Here is a 16,075-nt window from a genome sequence, read left to right as displayed (position 1 = left end):
CCTCTCAAACATCTCAAATCGGGTCCAATAGAGATCTTAAATTCAATATGTCCAAAACAGGACTCATCTTTCCCCTTAAGCCTACCCCAACCTTCCCAGTTACCACTAAGGGTGACATAATCCTCTCAGTCCTCAGGCTTACACCTTAAGAGTCATCCTAAACTCCTCACAGCCTCTCACAGCCCATATCCAAGCTTTTTCCAAGACCCATCTAGTTCGCCTTTGCCAGCTCCCCCAAATATTACCCTTTCTTTTCTTTCCTCTCACACTTGTTATAGGGAAATCAGAGAGAAAGCAGGAAGTACCAAGGCAGAGACAGAGAAAGAATTCCAGAACTGTGGAGACAGTGGCTCTGCTAGGACAGTTGGGTGCTGGACTTGCTCTCTGGAGGAAGAGACATTGTATGTGGACTTCTCCTTCAAGCCTTTTACCTTCTAGGAAGTGGTTGAATTTGGTTTAAACTCCACAGGTGGACTGTGTGAGTAAAATTCTTACTCTCCTTCCTTTTGGATCTATACCTGCTACTGTTGTGATTCTACTGGACTCCTGCCAACCCCAAAGGACAACTGTTTGTGAGCCATCTCCCTTGTTGACCCAGTGTACCTGTGTACCTTTCAGCTTATTAGATAGATATTTAGTGTAATTAACATCTATTTCAATCCTATTGGACTTTGGTGGGAGGAATTAGTTTAAGAGCCAGTTAGATCATCCCATTCCCCTTCCCCTACCTGTCCTAGTTTAAATAAAACTCTGATTTACAACACGATGGTAACTTGTCAGTTTCTCCCTGGAAGTCTTCCCAAACCAAAGGACTTTAGATAACTGGCTCTAAGGACTATTTCATCTAAGTATCTAGAAAACCACCTACAACCATATCTACTATATTTATTTTTTATTTCACACTGCCACCACCCTAATACAGGCCCCTACCCCCTCACACCTGGATTACTGTAATAGATAGGTGGTTGGTCTGTTTTCCTCAAGTCTCTCCCCATCCTCCATTCAGCCACTAAAGTGATTTTCCTAAAGTGCAGATACAACCATGTCACACCCCTATGCAAACTCCAGTGGTCTCCCTATTGCCACCAGGAATAATACAATACAAAATGCACTGTTTGGCATTCATAGACCTTTGTAATTTAGCCCCCACTCTGACCTTTCCAGTCTTTTTTCACTTTACTCCCCAGTAATCCCCATCATACTGGCTTCCTGGCTATTCCATGAACAAGATATTCCATCTCTCAGCTTTTGACATTCTCTCTGGCTGTCCCCCATCTGGAATGTTCTCCTTCCTCGGCTCCTACTGCTGACCTCCTTGGCTTCCTTTAAGTATCAACTAAAACCTCACTTTTTTCCAGGAAGTCTTCCATAATCCTTCTCAATTCTAATGCTTTACCTCTCTTATTTACTTCCTATTGCATAGTATATGCTTGTTTACATGTTGCTTCCCTCATTAGATTGTAAACTTCTTGAGGGTAGGGTCTATGTTTTGCTTCTTTTAGTATCCCCAGAGCTTAGCACAATGCCTGGCACATAATAGATAATAAATGTTCACATAATAGATACTTAATAAATGTTTGTCAATTAAACACTGATTAATTGATTGTTGATTAAATGATTGACTAAACAATTAAACATTAAACATTTATTGTTGATTAAAAGAGTCAATTTGCACTAATAAGAATTATTTGAACATGGCAATGGCTATAAGAAATTAATTCTGCTACTGACTACAAAGATAACTACATATAGTTAAAAAGATTTTCCTAAGATAATCTGACAATATTCAGAAATAAATGGGGGCAAAGAAACTCTATGGAGCCTGCCAATTTTGTATCAGCTCCTCTGAATATGGCTGGAACCACATTTATTAGTGTCAGATTTTGATGCCAGGCCCTACCCTTTTGGGTGGGAAGGATATGTTGTTAATGTGAAATGTCTACTTCAAAATGTTTTCTGATTGTTTCTAATTACTGCAAGCTAGTAAAATGCACCCTGGGGAGGGTAAGAGAGGGGATGTGAACCATATGAAGTATAATGGGGGTAGTGAAGTGGTTGTATTCAACATGAGGAGAAAAGGGACAGGTATTCAATATCTATTAATTTTAAGGGAAATTTCCCTTCTCAGCTTCCCATTCTAGGGTGGGCCACTTACAAGGGATGGGGCAATACAAGAAGAAATCTGACTTGACAGGTCTTCTGTTGGAAGAACAACATAATAAAATCAGGGTTCACCACTTAGCCAGGGAGATCTATTCCCAGGTCCTGAGCCACATGGTTGATTTTAGCCTATGGCAGCAGGAAAAGCTGGGAGCTAGCATGGGCCAAGTAAGCCACTACTTTCTGGCCAAGTGAATTTGGCTTGAAGCAAATCATACAGAAAGGAGGAAGAGACAGATGAGCAAGAAAGGGAGAAGAAAGAGAGAGAGAGAGAGAGAGAGAGAGAGAGAGAGAGAGAATGGTTATTTTCAGATGTGAGGTGAGAGAATTAAAAGGCCTAAAACATAGGGAGGAGATAACTTGGAAGGCTAGAGCAGGAAGAGCTTTCTTTTCTAAGAGCTAATAGGAAGGAAAAGAGAGAACTTTTCCAGGCCCATAGCCAACTAGTTGAGGAGGAAGGAGGCAAAGACCTGAAGTTCACAAGAAAAAATAGAAGTGGGGGGATTTTAGAATATAGGTACCCTTCCATAGCTCATCCAAGGTCCTGTATTCCTCAATATAGACCCAAGGGGGTGAAAGAAATAAATTCTGGAAGGTGGAGAAATCAACAACCTTATCAAAGGATATCTACCAACTCGAGGAAATCAGGTTTAAAAAGAAAATGGGGAGAGAACAAGGATCATAAAATGTCAGAAAATGAGTGTTGAAAATTGTATCAACATAAAATGTGAGGAAAAATTAAGTATTTTAAAGAAGAAAATGGAGAGATATGCATCAAATAGCATGTATCATTGGTAGAAAAGTCTTTAACATAACACCTGGCACACAGGAAGTATTTAATAAATATTTATTAAGGCAATTGGAGTTTTGTTCCAGAACACCTACATTTAGAGGGCATAAAATTGTTTAAATTTGGTTTTTCAACAGATAAAAATAACTGGCTTAGCACCTAGTTACCAAAAATAATTTAATTAAAATAGAGAACTACCAGATGTTCCCATCTGTGAACTGCAGTAACTAATTTCTTTTCTAGTTCAACTGAATTCATGTGAAGTTGATTTTAGGATGCATTCAATGTTATGTGTCCCCAAGAAACACAGTAACTAATGTGCAAGTGATACATGCCAACCTTGTACCTAAACTCTGAACATAGAAGATAGCATGATACTATGGAAAGAACACTGACTCCAGAGTCAGAACCTATGATTCAAATCTTGCTCTAATGTTTACCGCCTGTGTGACCTCAGACAAGTCATGTAAGCTCTGTTATGCTGTTAGGGTTGTAATAAGAAGTCAGTTCTTTCTAGCTCTCAGATTATGATCCTATCATCTTGGTTTGTTATTTTGTTTTTTCATTTGTCCTTAATTTTTGGCCAGTAAAAAAATTTTTTTATTCTCTCATGTCTTAAATTACTGATTAGAAGTGGGCAAAAGAAGTGGGCACTCCATGGGAGATATGTGCTCCTTTCTACAGCATGGGCAGCACATGCCTTCTCCCCACCAATCTACTTCACTCTCATCTGATATCCCCTCTCCCCAAGCCAAAAGAGTTTCCTTACAGCCATGGATTTCCTTTAGAACTAAACACAGGACTTCCAAGCTAAGATGGCCTCAGAGTAGAAGCAAGGGTCTTCTCCTCACCACCAAGCAATATAAAGTGCCTCAAAAGGACAAAAATCAAAACCAGATAAACAAAGGGGCTCTGCTGTAGGGTGCAGCCTTGAAAGTAGGCAGGGTTTGGGCATTTCCATGCTATAAGGGGGTAAAATTAAACCTACCAAAGCCAAGCTGATCACCCCTCCCCCACTCTACCTATGGCACCAGAGTCAGAGGGAGACTGAAAAATAGCCTCAGGGCAAAAACCACTCTGTAGCTCAATACACAGAGACCTGCCTACCATCTTCACTCAGACTTCTGACTGGAAAGGGAAGAAAAAACTAACACAGCAATGGCCACCAACACCCAAGAACCACAATCTACAACTACAAAAAACAAAACAAAACAACTCTGACCCTGAATAACTTCTATAGCAAAAAACAGCAGACTACAGAGGAGACAGAAGGACAGCAGAGAGTGACAAACAAGCAAACACATCCAAACTTTTCCCCCGCAAAAATGAAAATTGGTTATAAGCGCTCCAGAAACTCAAATTGGAATTTGAGAATGAAGTAAGAAAGATAGAAAAAAATGGCAAGAAAAATGGGAAATAATTCAAAAAGAAAATAACAGTTTGAAAGACAGAATCTCCCACTTGGAAAAAGAAGCCCAGAAATCAAATGAAATGATAAGCTAATTAGAGACCAGATTTGACCTACTGGAAGCCATGAAACCAGGATAGAACAAACTGGAAAAGAAAATCAAAAGATCATAGCTGAAAACCAGTCTTTAAAGACTAGACTTGGGCAAGTAGAAGCTAATGATCTCACAAGACAGCAAAAATTAATAAAGCAAAGTCAAAAGAACTAAACATAATGGTACTAGAAGAAAGAGGAAGAGTATGGAAGATTTCTTTCACTACCTCATTCCTATTATGTCCTCCTCCATGAATTCTTTTTGGGTATCTGGCTACTTTCATGATTGGTAAGGAATCCAAAAAAGGCTTTGAGGAAATGAGAATGGATTGTGACTAGTTCTATTCACTTTAATAGAAAAATTCCTTGTAGGATTAGTGTGGGGTCGATGAGGTTGGGGATTCCAAGCCTAGTGCTTTACCTCTATAACTGCTCCCTCCACATTCATATCAAGCTTCAGAGTTAGTAGACAATCTAACTTTTGGACTCAGTTCCCCAAATTTGAAAATCACCACAAAGGGAAAGTTCAATCAAAATTAAGTTGGATTTAGAGCCTGTAGGAAGAAAACTCAGGGAGTGACCCACAAGGGCCTGAGGAATTCTACACTCAGCCCAAGGCATATCTCCTGAGAGGTGCTATAACTAGATTAAAATGTAATTGGGAAATATTTAACAAAATACATACAGGTTCAATAAAACATAGAGGGCAGACTGCAGTGATCCTTATATACAAATTCCTGCCCCTATTTCTAAGTTTGACATCAACTGCAATAGAAGGCCATAATTCAAAACGATTTCTGTCATTTTCATTGCTGCAGAATTTCATTTTTTTAAATGAATTGAGCATTTCTTTAGGCAGCACTCTATGAAAAGCAGGGGAAACTGTTGGCCACAGACTTTCCATGAGCAAAACGGTTTATTAAATAACACAATCTCTAACAGTCTTGAACCAAACATGGAGTGATCGTTTTCTTTTTCCCAACTTACTTATTTACTTCACAACTACTCAAATTTATCTTTTGACTTCTTGTTGAAAATGAGAAAGGGATATACCCAAAATCTTGAGAAAGACTGAAGAAATAGGTTAATAGGTCAAAATATTTCTTCATAGGACCATAAAAAATGCATTCTTCCACATATTTCAGGACTTAAACACCATTTACTGCTATTGATGATAATAAAGAATAAATTGTGTGGGGCTCTAGGTGGCTCAATGGATTGAGAGTCAGACCTAGAGCTGGGAGATCCCAGGTTGAAATCTGGCTTCAGATACTTCCTAGGGGTATTCTTGGGCAAGTCCCTTAACTTCAATTGCCTAGTCTTCACTGCTTTTTCACCTTGGCACTGAAACTTGGTATTGATTCTAAGATGAAAGGCACAAGTTTAAAAAATAAAAGGGAGAATAAATTGGCATTTACTTGGCATCTGTGGAGGCTGCCACATCAGCTTTCTGCTTGGCTCTCAGAAGCACATTTTTCATTTTCATTTCTGTCACAGAAGGGAGAAGGATTGGCACCACCACACAAAACAACGAAAGCTGAGGAGGCAGGAGTGTTCCTGATGGCGTCTTTTTCTTTTGTCCAAACAGAAACTTGAGTTTTCCTTGAAACTGCATTGTCTAGTATATGGGAAAGAAATAAGAAACAGTCAGGCAACATTCAATATAGAGATTGCTACAAGACTGAATTACAGAACACACTCATTTGATATTAAGTTACTGGTTAAATGGTTATCTTTAAACAGAGAATGGAAAGGAAGCTCATTGAATTAACTCTGTTTCCCTTCAGAGATCCACAGGAAATGCTAGTGGCAATATGTTCAGCCAATATGCTCAAACTACATTCATTCAGGATTGTTTTGCCAGGGATATGTAGTTTTTGTAATACATACTGGATGGTTTCACAGACTTCTCTGCAGATGTCCTTAATGCTTTCAGCTCACAGGGATAAGTATCTGTACCTCCCTGCTCTTTAAGTATGACTTGAGATAAGGACTAACTTCTCCATAGCATATAGGATAATAGGCACAGAAGTAGAAAAGGCCATTAAATTCAAGCCCCTCATTTTATAGATCAGGAACCTGAGGCAGAGAAGTTAAGTCAAAAAGTATTTTTAGTAAGTGCAACATATGTGCCAAGTACTGCATTAAGTGCCAGAGGATATGAAGAAAAGGCAAAAGATAATCTCTGCTCTCAAGAGGTTCATACTCTAATGAGAGGAATAACACACAAACAACAATCTACACACAAGATAAATGTATGTGTCTGTATGTATGTAAAGATATACATATATCTTATATATAGTGTGTATATATATCTTGCATGTGCATAAATATTTAATTTTTGTTAACATGTATGTAGGTATATATAGGAATTAAATGACTTGCCCAAGGTCACATAGATAATAAGTATCCTAGGTGAGATTTGAACTTGGGTCTTCTTAACTCCAAGTCTAGTATCCTATCCATTATGCAACAATGCCTCTTTATGAAGCCAGAGATCTGAGCCTGAATCCCTAGTCAGGGATTTTCATTTTTTAATCCCTAGCACTTAGCATAGGATTTTGAATATAGTAAGTGCTTCCTAAATATTTGTTGAATTGACATAACTTTACAAATGGCCATCAATTCAAACATCTCTTTCTTTTAAAACATTTTTTTTAATCCTTACATTCTGTCTTGGAATCAATGCTAAGGATCAATTCACAGGCAGAAGAGTGGTAAGGACTAGGCAATTACAGTTAAACAACTTGCCTGGGGTTACACAGGTAAGAAGTATCTGAGTCCAGATTTGAACCCTGATGCTCCCAAATCCAGACCTGGCACTCTATTCACCTAGCTGCCCCTTCCTATGAGCTATTAACTGTTAAAGAATATGAATACAAGATCATCACTTTTGGCAATTGGTGAAGCTAGACTCTTACCATGCCAAGCACCAACACATGAAATGTAATGAAAGAAATGAAAAAAAAAAAAAGCGAGCAAACATTTTTTTATTTATGTCACATACCCTCTCTCCCAAATCCTTATCAAAATAAAATGAGTTATTTTTACTTGAGTTACTTGTGGGTAGCATTGGGACATGAGGCAAAAGAAAAGTCACGATTGGAAGAGCTAAAAAATTAGCATAAAAAATCCACTCCAAAATGAGTGAGAAGTGAGCAAGATTTAGAAGCTCCAGATGGAGCCAAAGACCAGGAACCAGGTAAGCAAACACCTAGTTATCAAAGGTGAAGGCTAGACAGCAGGTAAAGTCAGAGTCAGGACATATCATCATTAACAGTCAGAGGAAGCAGCTGGTTCAACTCTAGCCAGATGAGTAAGGCTCAGGAGGTCAGAAAGACTTGTATGGCAGAACAAACAGGATCCTGGACATGTGAAGTAGCCAAAGTGATGGGGGAAAGGAAGCAGGAGAACATAAGTATCCGAGGCAAGAAGAGGTATCACGTGAATAAGATATATGTAAGGTAAAGCAAGGCAATGGAGTCAGCTTCAAGTATACAACTTAAATGGCTCTGGTTGAAAAGGGCATAACAGTGTGGAAAGTGTGGAGTCTGTAGAGGAGGAAAGCTATATACTAGCTGATATCCGGTGTATATGGCCTGAGGGTGCAATAAGTTAAGGCCTATAGTTGAGCCATAATTGGGATGGAATTTTTTTCTGAGTGCCATTACCCCGAATTCTTTTTTTTTTTTAATCCTTCTTCTATCTTAGAATCAATACTAAGTATTGGTACAAAGGCAGATGAGTGGCAAGGGCTAGGCATCAGGGTCAAGAGATTTGCCCAAGGTCACACAACTACAATCTAATTGTTGATTTAAGCACGTGTTGATCAAGCAAATACTTTCAGACCAAATTGGAAATTGCTACCTTTTCAATAGCAAATATCTTATTTTTTTCCCTTGAATAACAGGCATATGAGAAATTATTAGCTGAGTGAATCTGGAATTTAAAGGAGACCAAATTTCTAAACTTGGCTTTCAAGGCCTTCTACAACCTGCCTCCAATTTACTTTTCTAACTTTATTTTTCCATGCCAACCCTTTATTTGTCCTTGATTCCAGCCAAACTAAGCATATCCCCTTTCACCATAAGCATCCTTTATAAGATCCCACTTTGCCTTTTGGTGTGTGCCTATGCTTGGACCTGTGTGGGAGGAGAAAGTTCTCCCTCTTCCTATTTTTACCTAGCTTCCATAGTCCACTTCAGAGGTTTTTCTTGGGAACACTCTCTTCCTCTTTTGTACTTTGTATGTCTGCAGTTTCATTTTATATCACATGCTTTACTCCCTTAGTTAGATCATAAACTTCTTGAGGACAATGACTGTTTCATTCATTTTTGTTTCCTCAATCCATAGTATAGTGCCTTCCACATAGAAGGGTCTTCAGTAAATATCTGTGGACTGGACTGGGTCAATTAACTACTGGAGTCCAGTCAGTTTCAATTACAACCAATCAACAAAAATGGAAAGGTCTCTACCTTTTATGTTGCTTTAGCTTTAACCAATTATGACATTATATTTATGCTTCTGATGTTAACAAGTCATTTATTCATAAGCATAAAACTTTGAAACTAGAGAGTTGAAGCTGAAGGGGACCTTGGAGATCATTTAGTCCCACTTCCTAATTTTCCAGAAAATGAAACTGAGTGTAGATGAGGTGAAATGACTTGGCCAATGTCATACAGCTAGATAAGTAGCAAATTGAGAATGGGATCGAGTCAAGTATTTCTTCTTTTACACCATGATGTCATGCCACCAGATTTCAGTTACCTAGACTGATTAATGCATCAGTTGAAAAGCCTTTGAGCATTCCTAGCAGCTTGTAATTAGAGAATAAATATAAAAAGAGCACAACTCAAAAATCTGAAAGTCAGCACCTTCTTTGAAAAGAGGAGCCCTTGCACTTCTAGTGATGACACTATGGGGAACACATACTAGGGAAGGGTTGCTCCTGGCTCTCTGCTGTAGTCCTAAGACTTTCATCTCTCTCACTTCATGAACTTCTGTCCAGCTGTGTCTCCTCAGGGTTGAGGGGAAAGAAAGCCCTGGAGATGTCAAGATAACTAGTCAAAGGGTGGTAGAAATCAGGGGGAAAGGGTGAGGAGGTAGGGATAGTACTTCATGGCCACAGAGCAGTGATGGTGAACCTATGGTACAGGTGCCAAAGATGGCACACAGCATGCTCTCTGCAGGCAGGCAGCTACCTCCTGCCAGAGTTTGTTACTAGAAAGACAGAGGGACTCGGGCAGAGCTGCTCCCCTCCTCCTCTCCACTGTTCCTGATGACATTTTTTCACATCACCCCTCTGCCCAGCAGCCCAATGGGAGAGCTTCCTCCCTTCCCTGTATAGGGTAAAGGTGGGGGCAGGGCTCACCCAGAACTCCATTCAGGTATAGGACTCAGTCTGGGGATGGTGTGGGGGGGGTTAGGGCCTGGCACTCTGTTTCTAAAAGGTTCATCATCACTGTCATAGAGTCTGGGCTTCTCCATGGAGGTAAAAGGACTTCTCAAAAATATTGGTCACTTCTCTCCAGGTCCACTGAGCACTAAGCAAGACAAAATGGTCTTACATTTTAACAAGGAAAATGCATTTAGATAGGACCAAGAATATCCTATCTAGAAAGTTATGTAATGTTTAGTCCATAACAGGGAGTTTCTTCAGGAAGGTTGTGGATAGAGGTCTGAAGTCAGGAAGATCCTGAGTTCAAGTTGTTCTTCAGACCAATTTAGCTCTGTGACTGCTGGCAAGTCACTTAACCTGTTTGCCTGTTTCTTCCCCTGTAAAATGCAGATCATAATAGCTTACTACCTCTCAGAGTTGTGAGGATCAAATGAGATATTTGTAAAGTGTTCAGCACAGTGTCAGACACATAGTAGGTGCTTAATAAATGATCCTTCCCTTTTTCCCCTACAAGTCTTTACAGTTTGAGTTGATATCTATGTGTCTAGGATAGCTTAGGTATAGACCTACCTGAAGGAAGAAGAATGATAAGACTTCTTAAGATCCCTTTTAATATTTTGCATGGAAATAGAAATCAGCATATACTGCATATGTGTATATACTGCATATTTGGACATCATGAAAATGACGCAAGGAAAATCATTCACAGTAAATAATTGAAAATTCAAGTTAAGTAACAGTACATTTTGCTGTACTCACACCCCTGCTTTCATACCAGGACTAGTGTCTACTTTGAAAATATGGACATTCGATTCAAATCAATAAGCATTTATTAGCCACCCACTATGTACAAGGCTCTATGCTTGGTTCTGGGAATACAAGAACAAAATGAAAAATAATCCCTACCTGACTGGAGGGGGGCATATTTACAGATATAAATAAGTAAAAGAGGCAACAAGGAGCACAACAGGAAGGGCAAAGGTTCTTATGAGGAAAAGGTACTAACAAAGCTTGTATAATGGAGTAAGAAGAAAAGAAAATTGAGTTGTTTCTTGTTCCTAGCTTAAACTCCTTTCCCCCACATCCATGTCAGCAGGACATGATGAGGAACACATAATAGGTTAGCTGCCTTTAAGAGGCTAACAGGTGAAGTTGCTTTTCTTTAATATGAATGATTGTACATTGCATTCTGATCAGCTGGCTCTTGTGACTCTCTTTAACTGGCCAATGGTGAAGGAGGGGAGGAACTGATTCGCATTAATAAAAGAGAGTTTGGTGCTTCCCATTCTTGGCACTTGCTAGTTGGCTGTAACACCTGTAAAACTGGCTTGTGAGTACCCATTCTCATGATAATGAAATAAAAGACCCTTTGCCATATAATGTTGAGTTCAAGATTCTTTTGAGTAGTGTTATGTAGTGGTTGTTCCTCTCAGTTCTTAACTTTGAGTCTACAAATTAAATTTTTAAAAAAATTTTATAAGCAATCACTTCCTTCATAATTGATAGATCCTGGGGCCAAAGCAACCCCTTTACCCCTTCCCCCCAGCATCTTCCCGAGTTTGAGACAGAAACTGTCACAACAGCAAAACCTGGCAGAACATCAGGATTTCCTTGTCAGGCCTAGACAAATGACCTCCTGCATCACTGACCATCAAGCCTGAGAACTTCCCACCCTGTCAGGGCCTTCCAATGAGCTTCACCCAAGTACCCCAACTTTGCCCAATAGAGGCAACACAGATTACCTCATCCCAGACCACCACCCTATAAAAGATTGTCCTCTTCTCCACCCAGGTGGAGACCCCTGGCCACCTAGGTTATGGGCTCCCTTGCTCTCCCTACCCCACAATAAAGCTTCACTGCATTACTCAATCTCTCTGTGTCATCTGCCTTGTGTCAGACCTCATCAGTCAGGTCTGACAGTAATGTCCTGTATTTTCTGCATGGAAAAGGGAGTCCATAACACAAAAAAAGGTTAAGAACACTGAAACTCGGGGGAATTAAGTAAGGTTTTCTGTAGGGGCATCCAAAAGAAATATTGAAGAAATCTAAGGATTCTAAGAGGCAGAAATAAAGAGGATATGAATTTTAAGTTCAACAGAAAGTCTGTGTAAAGGCACCCAAAAAGGGACAACCACTAAAAGCTTAGCTATTGTTTTCACAGTGAATTTGAAGATGGTTCATAAACCCACTCAACTATTCAAGCATTTTTAACGATTAACTATCAATTGCATCTACTAGGGATTAGTTTTGTTCCATTTGCCCTAAGAGAATTGAACTAGGACCAGAGAGAAACTGAAGTGAGGTAGATTGTAGAGTCAACATAAGGAAAAACTTCTGGCAATCAGAGCCAACCAAAAGGGAATAGAAGTTAGTGAGCCATCCCCTCCAAAGAGGTCTTCAGGTGAAGGCTGGATGACCATATGTTGGTTGAGCCTGCTTTAGAGAGAATTCCTATTCAGGTACAGGTAGAGTTAGATGACCACAAGGATACCTTCAAACTTTAACATTCTGTAACTTTATCTTCATTTTCATTATCCATAAACTGAAGAATTAGAACTAGATAATATCTGTGGTCCCCTCTAGTTCAACAATCCGATCACCAAATATCTTCCAGACATCATGTCTGGAATAGTGGAATACACACATGAGCATGGAGTGAATGTTTAATTCCCACTTTTAGAATATAAGTTTCTTGAAGCCAGAGACTGATTCCTACTTCATCTTTGCAGCTTTAGCACTTCAGACTAAGTACTTAGTAAATGCTTATGGAACTTAGTTGCTAATAACCAAATTAATAGCTAACATTTTTATAGCACTGACTATGTGCCAGGCACTGTGTTAAGGGTTTTACAACTATTACCTCATTGGATCCTCACAACAACTTTGGGAGGTAGGTTCTATTATTATTCCCACTTTACAGAAGAGGAAATTCAGACAAATATAGCAGTTAAGTGATTTTTCCAGGGTGACAAAGCAAGGAAGTGCTTGAGGCCAGATTCAAACTCGGGTTTTCCTGACTCTACGACCATGATCACTCTGCCACCTAGCCGAATTGAAATGGATTAAATACAAAGAATAAGAAATAAATATAAAAAATAAAAAATAGACTGTAACCTCCAGGAAGGTGCTATCTGGTAGGGGGAAAATACACATATAGCTCTATTTTGTGGATTCCTTCCTACCTCTCAGTTATGAAAACCCCCAGAAGCTCAGTCCTCAATTATGCTATTTTCTACACTAGCTTACTACCTTCAGAAAAATCAACCATGGCCATAGCCTCAATTATCACCTCCACTCAAGTGATACATATGTCCACTCCCCTAATCCTGTGCTTCAGTTCTGTATTTCCAACTCTCCTTGGGATGTCCCATTATTTCTTTAAAATCAATCTGTCCCACACCAAGCTCATCATTTTCTTATCTTCTCCCCAAAACCAAATTAGTGTATCTTCTCAACTACATCGTTTACATCAGGGTACTATCATTGTCCAGTGGTCAGAAATTTTGCAATCATTCACTAAATATTGTTGATTCTTTTGTCTCTTTTATGTGCTATATTTATTCTGTTGTTCCTATTATAACTATCCTCAAAATGTCTTTTGAACTTATCATTTCTTCTCTATTTCAACTCTCATGATCCCTGTTCAGGTTTTCATCATCTCATTCTGGGATTATTTCAACAACCTCCTGACTAGTCATCCCCAAATCCACCTCTAATTCATCCTGCATACTGCTGATATGTATATACACATAAATATATATGTGTGAGTGTGTGTATATATATATATATATGTATGTATGTATAGATGTCCATTTTAGGTCTGGAGTAATGATTTTATTGGTATAGGAAACCACCTCCTCCATCCATCCTCAGCAACAAGTATTTATTAAGCTCTTAGTAAGTGCCCAACACTTGTTAAGCCCTGGGAATACAAAGAAAGGCAAAAATAGTCTTTGTATTCTAAAGAGAGTGACAACACTCAAAAGGCAACTCTGTATGTTGGTTGAGCCGGCTTTAGAGAGAATTCCTATTTAGGTACAGGTAGAGTTAGATGACCACAAGGATACCTTCAAACTTTAACATTCTGTAACTTTATCTTCATTTTCATTTTACATAAACTGAAGAATTAGAACACGTACATATGGGAGAACACCTCAGAGGGAAGGTGCTCACAGTAAGAAGAACCAGGAAAGACCTTTTCCAAAATGGGGGATTTCAGCTGAGCCTTGAAGGAGGGAGAGGTGAAGAAGGAGGGCATTCCAGACAGAGTGGACAGAATTGGGAGATGGGATGAATGTGTGAAGAACAAGACCAATGTTGCTGATTTATAAAGGACATGAGGACAGACAAATGTAAAAGGAATAGAAAAGGTAGAAGGGGCCAGACTGTGAAAAGCTTTAAAAGCCAAACGGAGAACCCTGGAGATAAAAAGGGAGCCCCTGGAATGTATTTAGTACTCATGGGGGTGACATAATTGGACTCTGCTTTTGGAAGATCACTCTAGCACTCAAGCAAAGGATAGACTAGAGTGCAGAGAGATCTGAGGAGGTAAGAAGGCCACGCAGAAGGCTATTACAGTAGTCTAGCTATGAGATGATGAGGTCCTGTATTAGGGCAATAACCATGTTGAGTAAAGAGAAGGGGACATATACAAGAGATATTGTGAAGTTAGAAGCAAGAAGACTTAGTAGCAGTTTGGATGTATGGAGTGAGCACAAGTAAGTAGTTGAGGATGATATCGACAGTTATGCATCTAGGTGACTAGGAGGATGAAGTGCCCTCAACAGGGGGACATGGATGCTAGAAAGAAAGGAAGGCTTGGGAGAAAAGGTAATGAGTTCTGTTTTGGATATGAGATGTCTATAGAACATATGGTTCAAGATGTCCATTAGGTAGTTGGTGATCTGAGCCAAGAGATCAGGAATTGTACCAGTAATTTGTCTGTAATTATAGAGTTAGATAGGTGCCAGAGGTGCTGAGAAGAAAAGTTCATAGGGTCATAGGATGATGACTTTTCCATGGTTATGGAATCAGTCTGTATGTGTCAGAGATAGGACTTGAACTGACGTCTTCTTTACTTCAAGGTTAACTCTTTATACCAATCTAAAGTTAAATTAATCTTTCTAAATTACTAGTTTCATCATGATGAAATAATGAAAGCTATTATGGTTCCTTATTTTTTATTTTCCAATAGAAGCCCAAACTATTTGAGTATTAAAGGCTTTCTATAATCTAGTCCCATCTTCTTTATCCAAACTTAACTTCCTATTACTCTTCAAAATAGAGTCTCTAGAATGTGTTACTGTCTTACATGTCATACTGGTCACTTCCATTGTTTATATTGTCATACCCATCTGGAAAGACCTCCCTTTCCCCCTCTTCTAATCTAAAGTTTACTTCAAGCCTCAGTTAAAATCTCATCTGCCCTACGAAAATGTACACTCTGATAATCCCAGCAGGAGTTAATGTTCCTTTTCTCTGAACTCCTACTACTCAGAATCATAGACTTAGATCTTGAAAGATCCACAGAGGACATCTAGTCCAACCCCATCACTTTATAGATGAGAAAAACTGAGGTTCTGAGGTGAATGAAGGGCTTTTCCCAAGGTCACACAAGTGATAAATGGCAGATTCGAACCTAGGTCTTCAGACTTTGAACTGGTGCTCTTTTTACTGAATCACAGTACTAGGCAGAGCTATACAGTGTAGGGCTTTATGCTTCTTTAATTGTTTTCTGTGGGTCATGTTTGTTCTACCCTGCTACACTGTAAACTCCTTAAGGTTAGGAAGTATACCTTATATGTCTTACATTTCTCCAGGGCCTCTAATACAGAAGAGAATTCAACAAACTTAGTGGATTGTTCCAACCTGAAAGCCTTGCTGCAAGTTAACTAATCATGTTCAAAAGGGAACTTGCCTTGCTTTAAACATATTCGGAACTTTCCTGCTTCTATACTTTCTTTGAATTTGTTTTTCTTCCTAACTAGATTACTTTTTCTCCATCTCCTTCACAAATGGATCCTTTATTACTCCAAAGCACACTGATCTCTCCCTCCTCTGCACTCATAGAACAGATTATCTATGCTACACATTTGGTATTTAATTAACAATCTAAAACAGCATATGGTCTTTTCCTGTGTATAGGTTTTATCACCACAATTATACTCTAAACCAGATTTGGCCCTCTGGACAAATCCAACCCACAGAATGGATGCCTACTGCCCAT

The 16,075-nt window shown here is 39.1% G+C and overlaps 1 protein-coding gene across 1 annotated transcript in view; it reads right to left on the bottom strand.

Annotated features, from left to right (window-relative positions):
- AHRR (aryl-hydrocarbon receptor repressor) overlaps nt 1-16,075 on the bottom strand; it is a 55,673-nt gene that overhangs the window by 10,627 nt on the left and 28,971 nt on the right. Inside the window, exon 5 of the mRNA XM_044681749.1 lies at nt 5,870-6,069. Within this exon, the coding sequence (XP_044537684.1) occupies nt 5,870-6,069 (200 nt within the window). The remainder of the gene's footprint in view (nt 1-5,869; nt 6,070-16,075) is intronic.

This window comes from Gracilinanus agilis, chromosome 1 (genome assembly GCF_016433145.1).
Source record: "Gracilinanus agilis isolate LMUSP501 chromosome 1, AgileGrace, whole genome shotgun sequence".
Taxonomy (NCBI): Eukaryota; Metazoa; Chordata; class Mammalia; order Didelphimorphia; family Didelphidae; genus Gracilinanus; species Gracilinanus agilis.
Note: the sequence above shows the minus strand (reverse complement) of the source record. Positions and strands in the feature narration are given on the sequence as shown.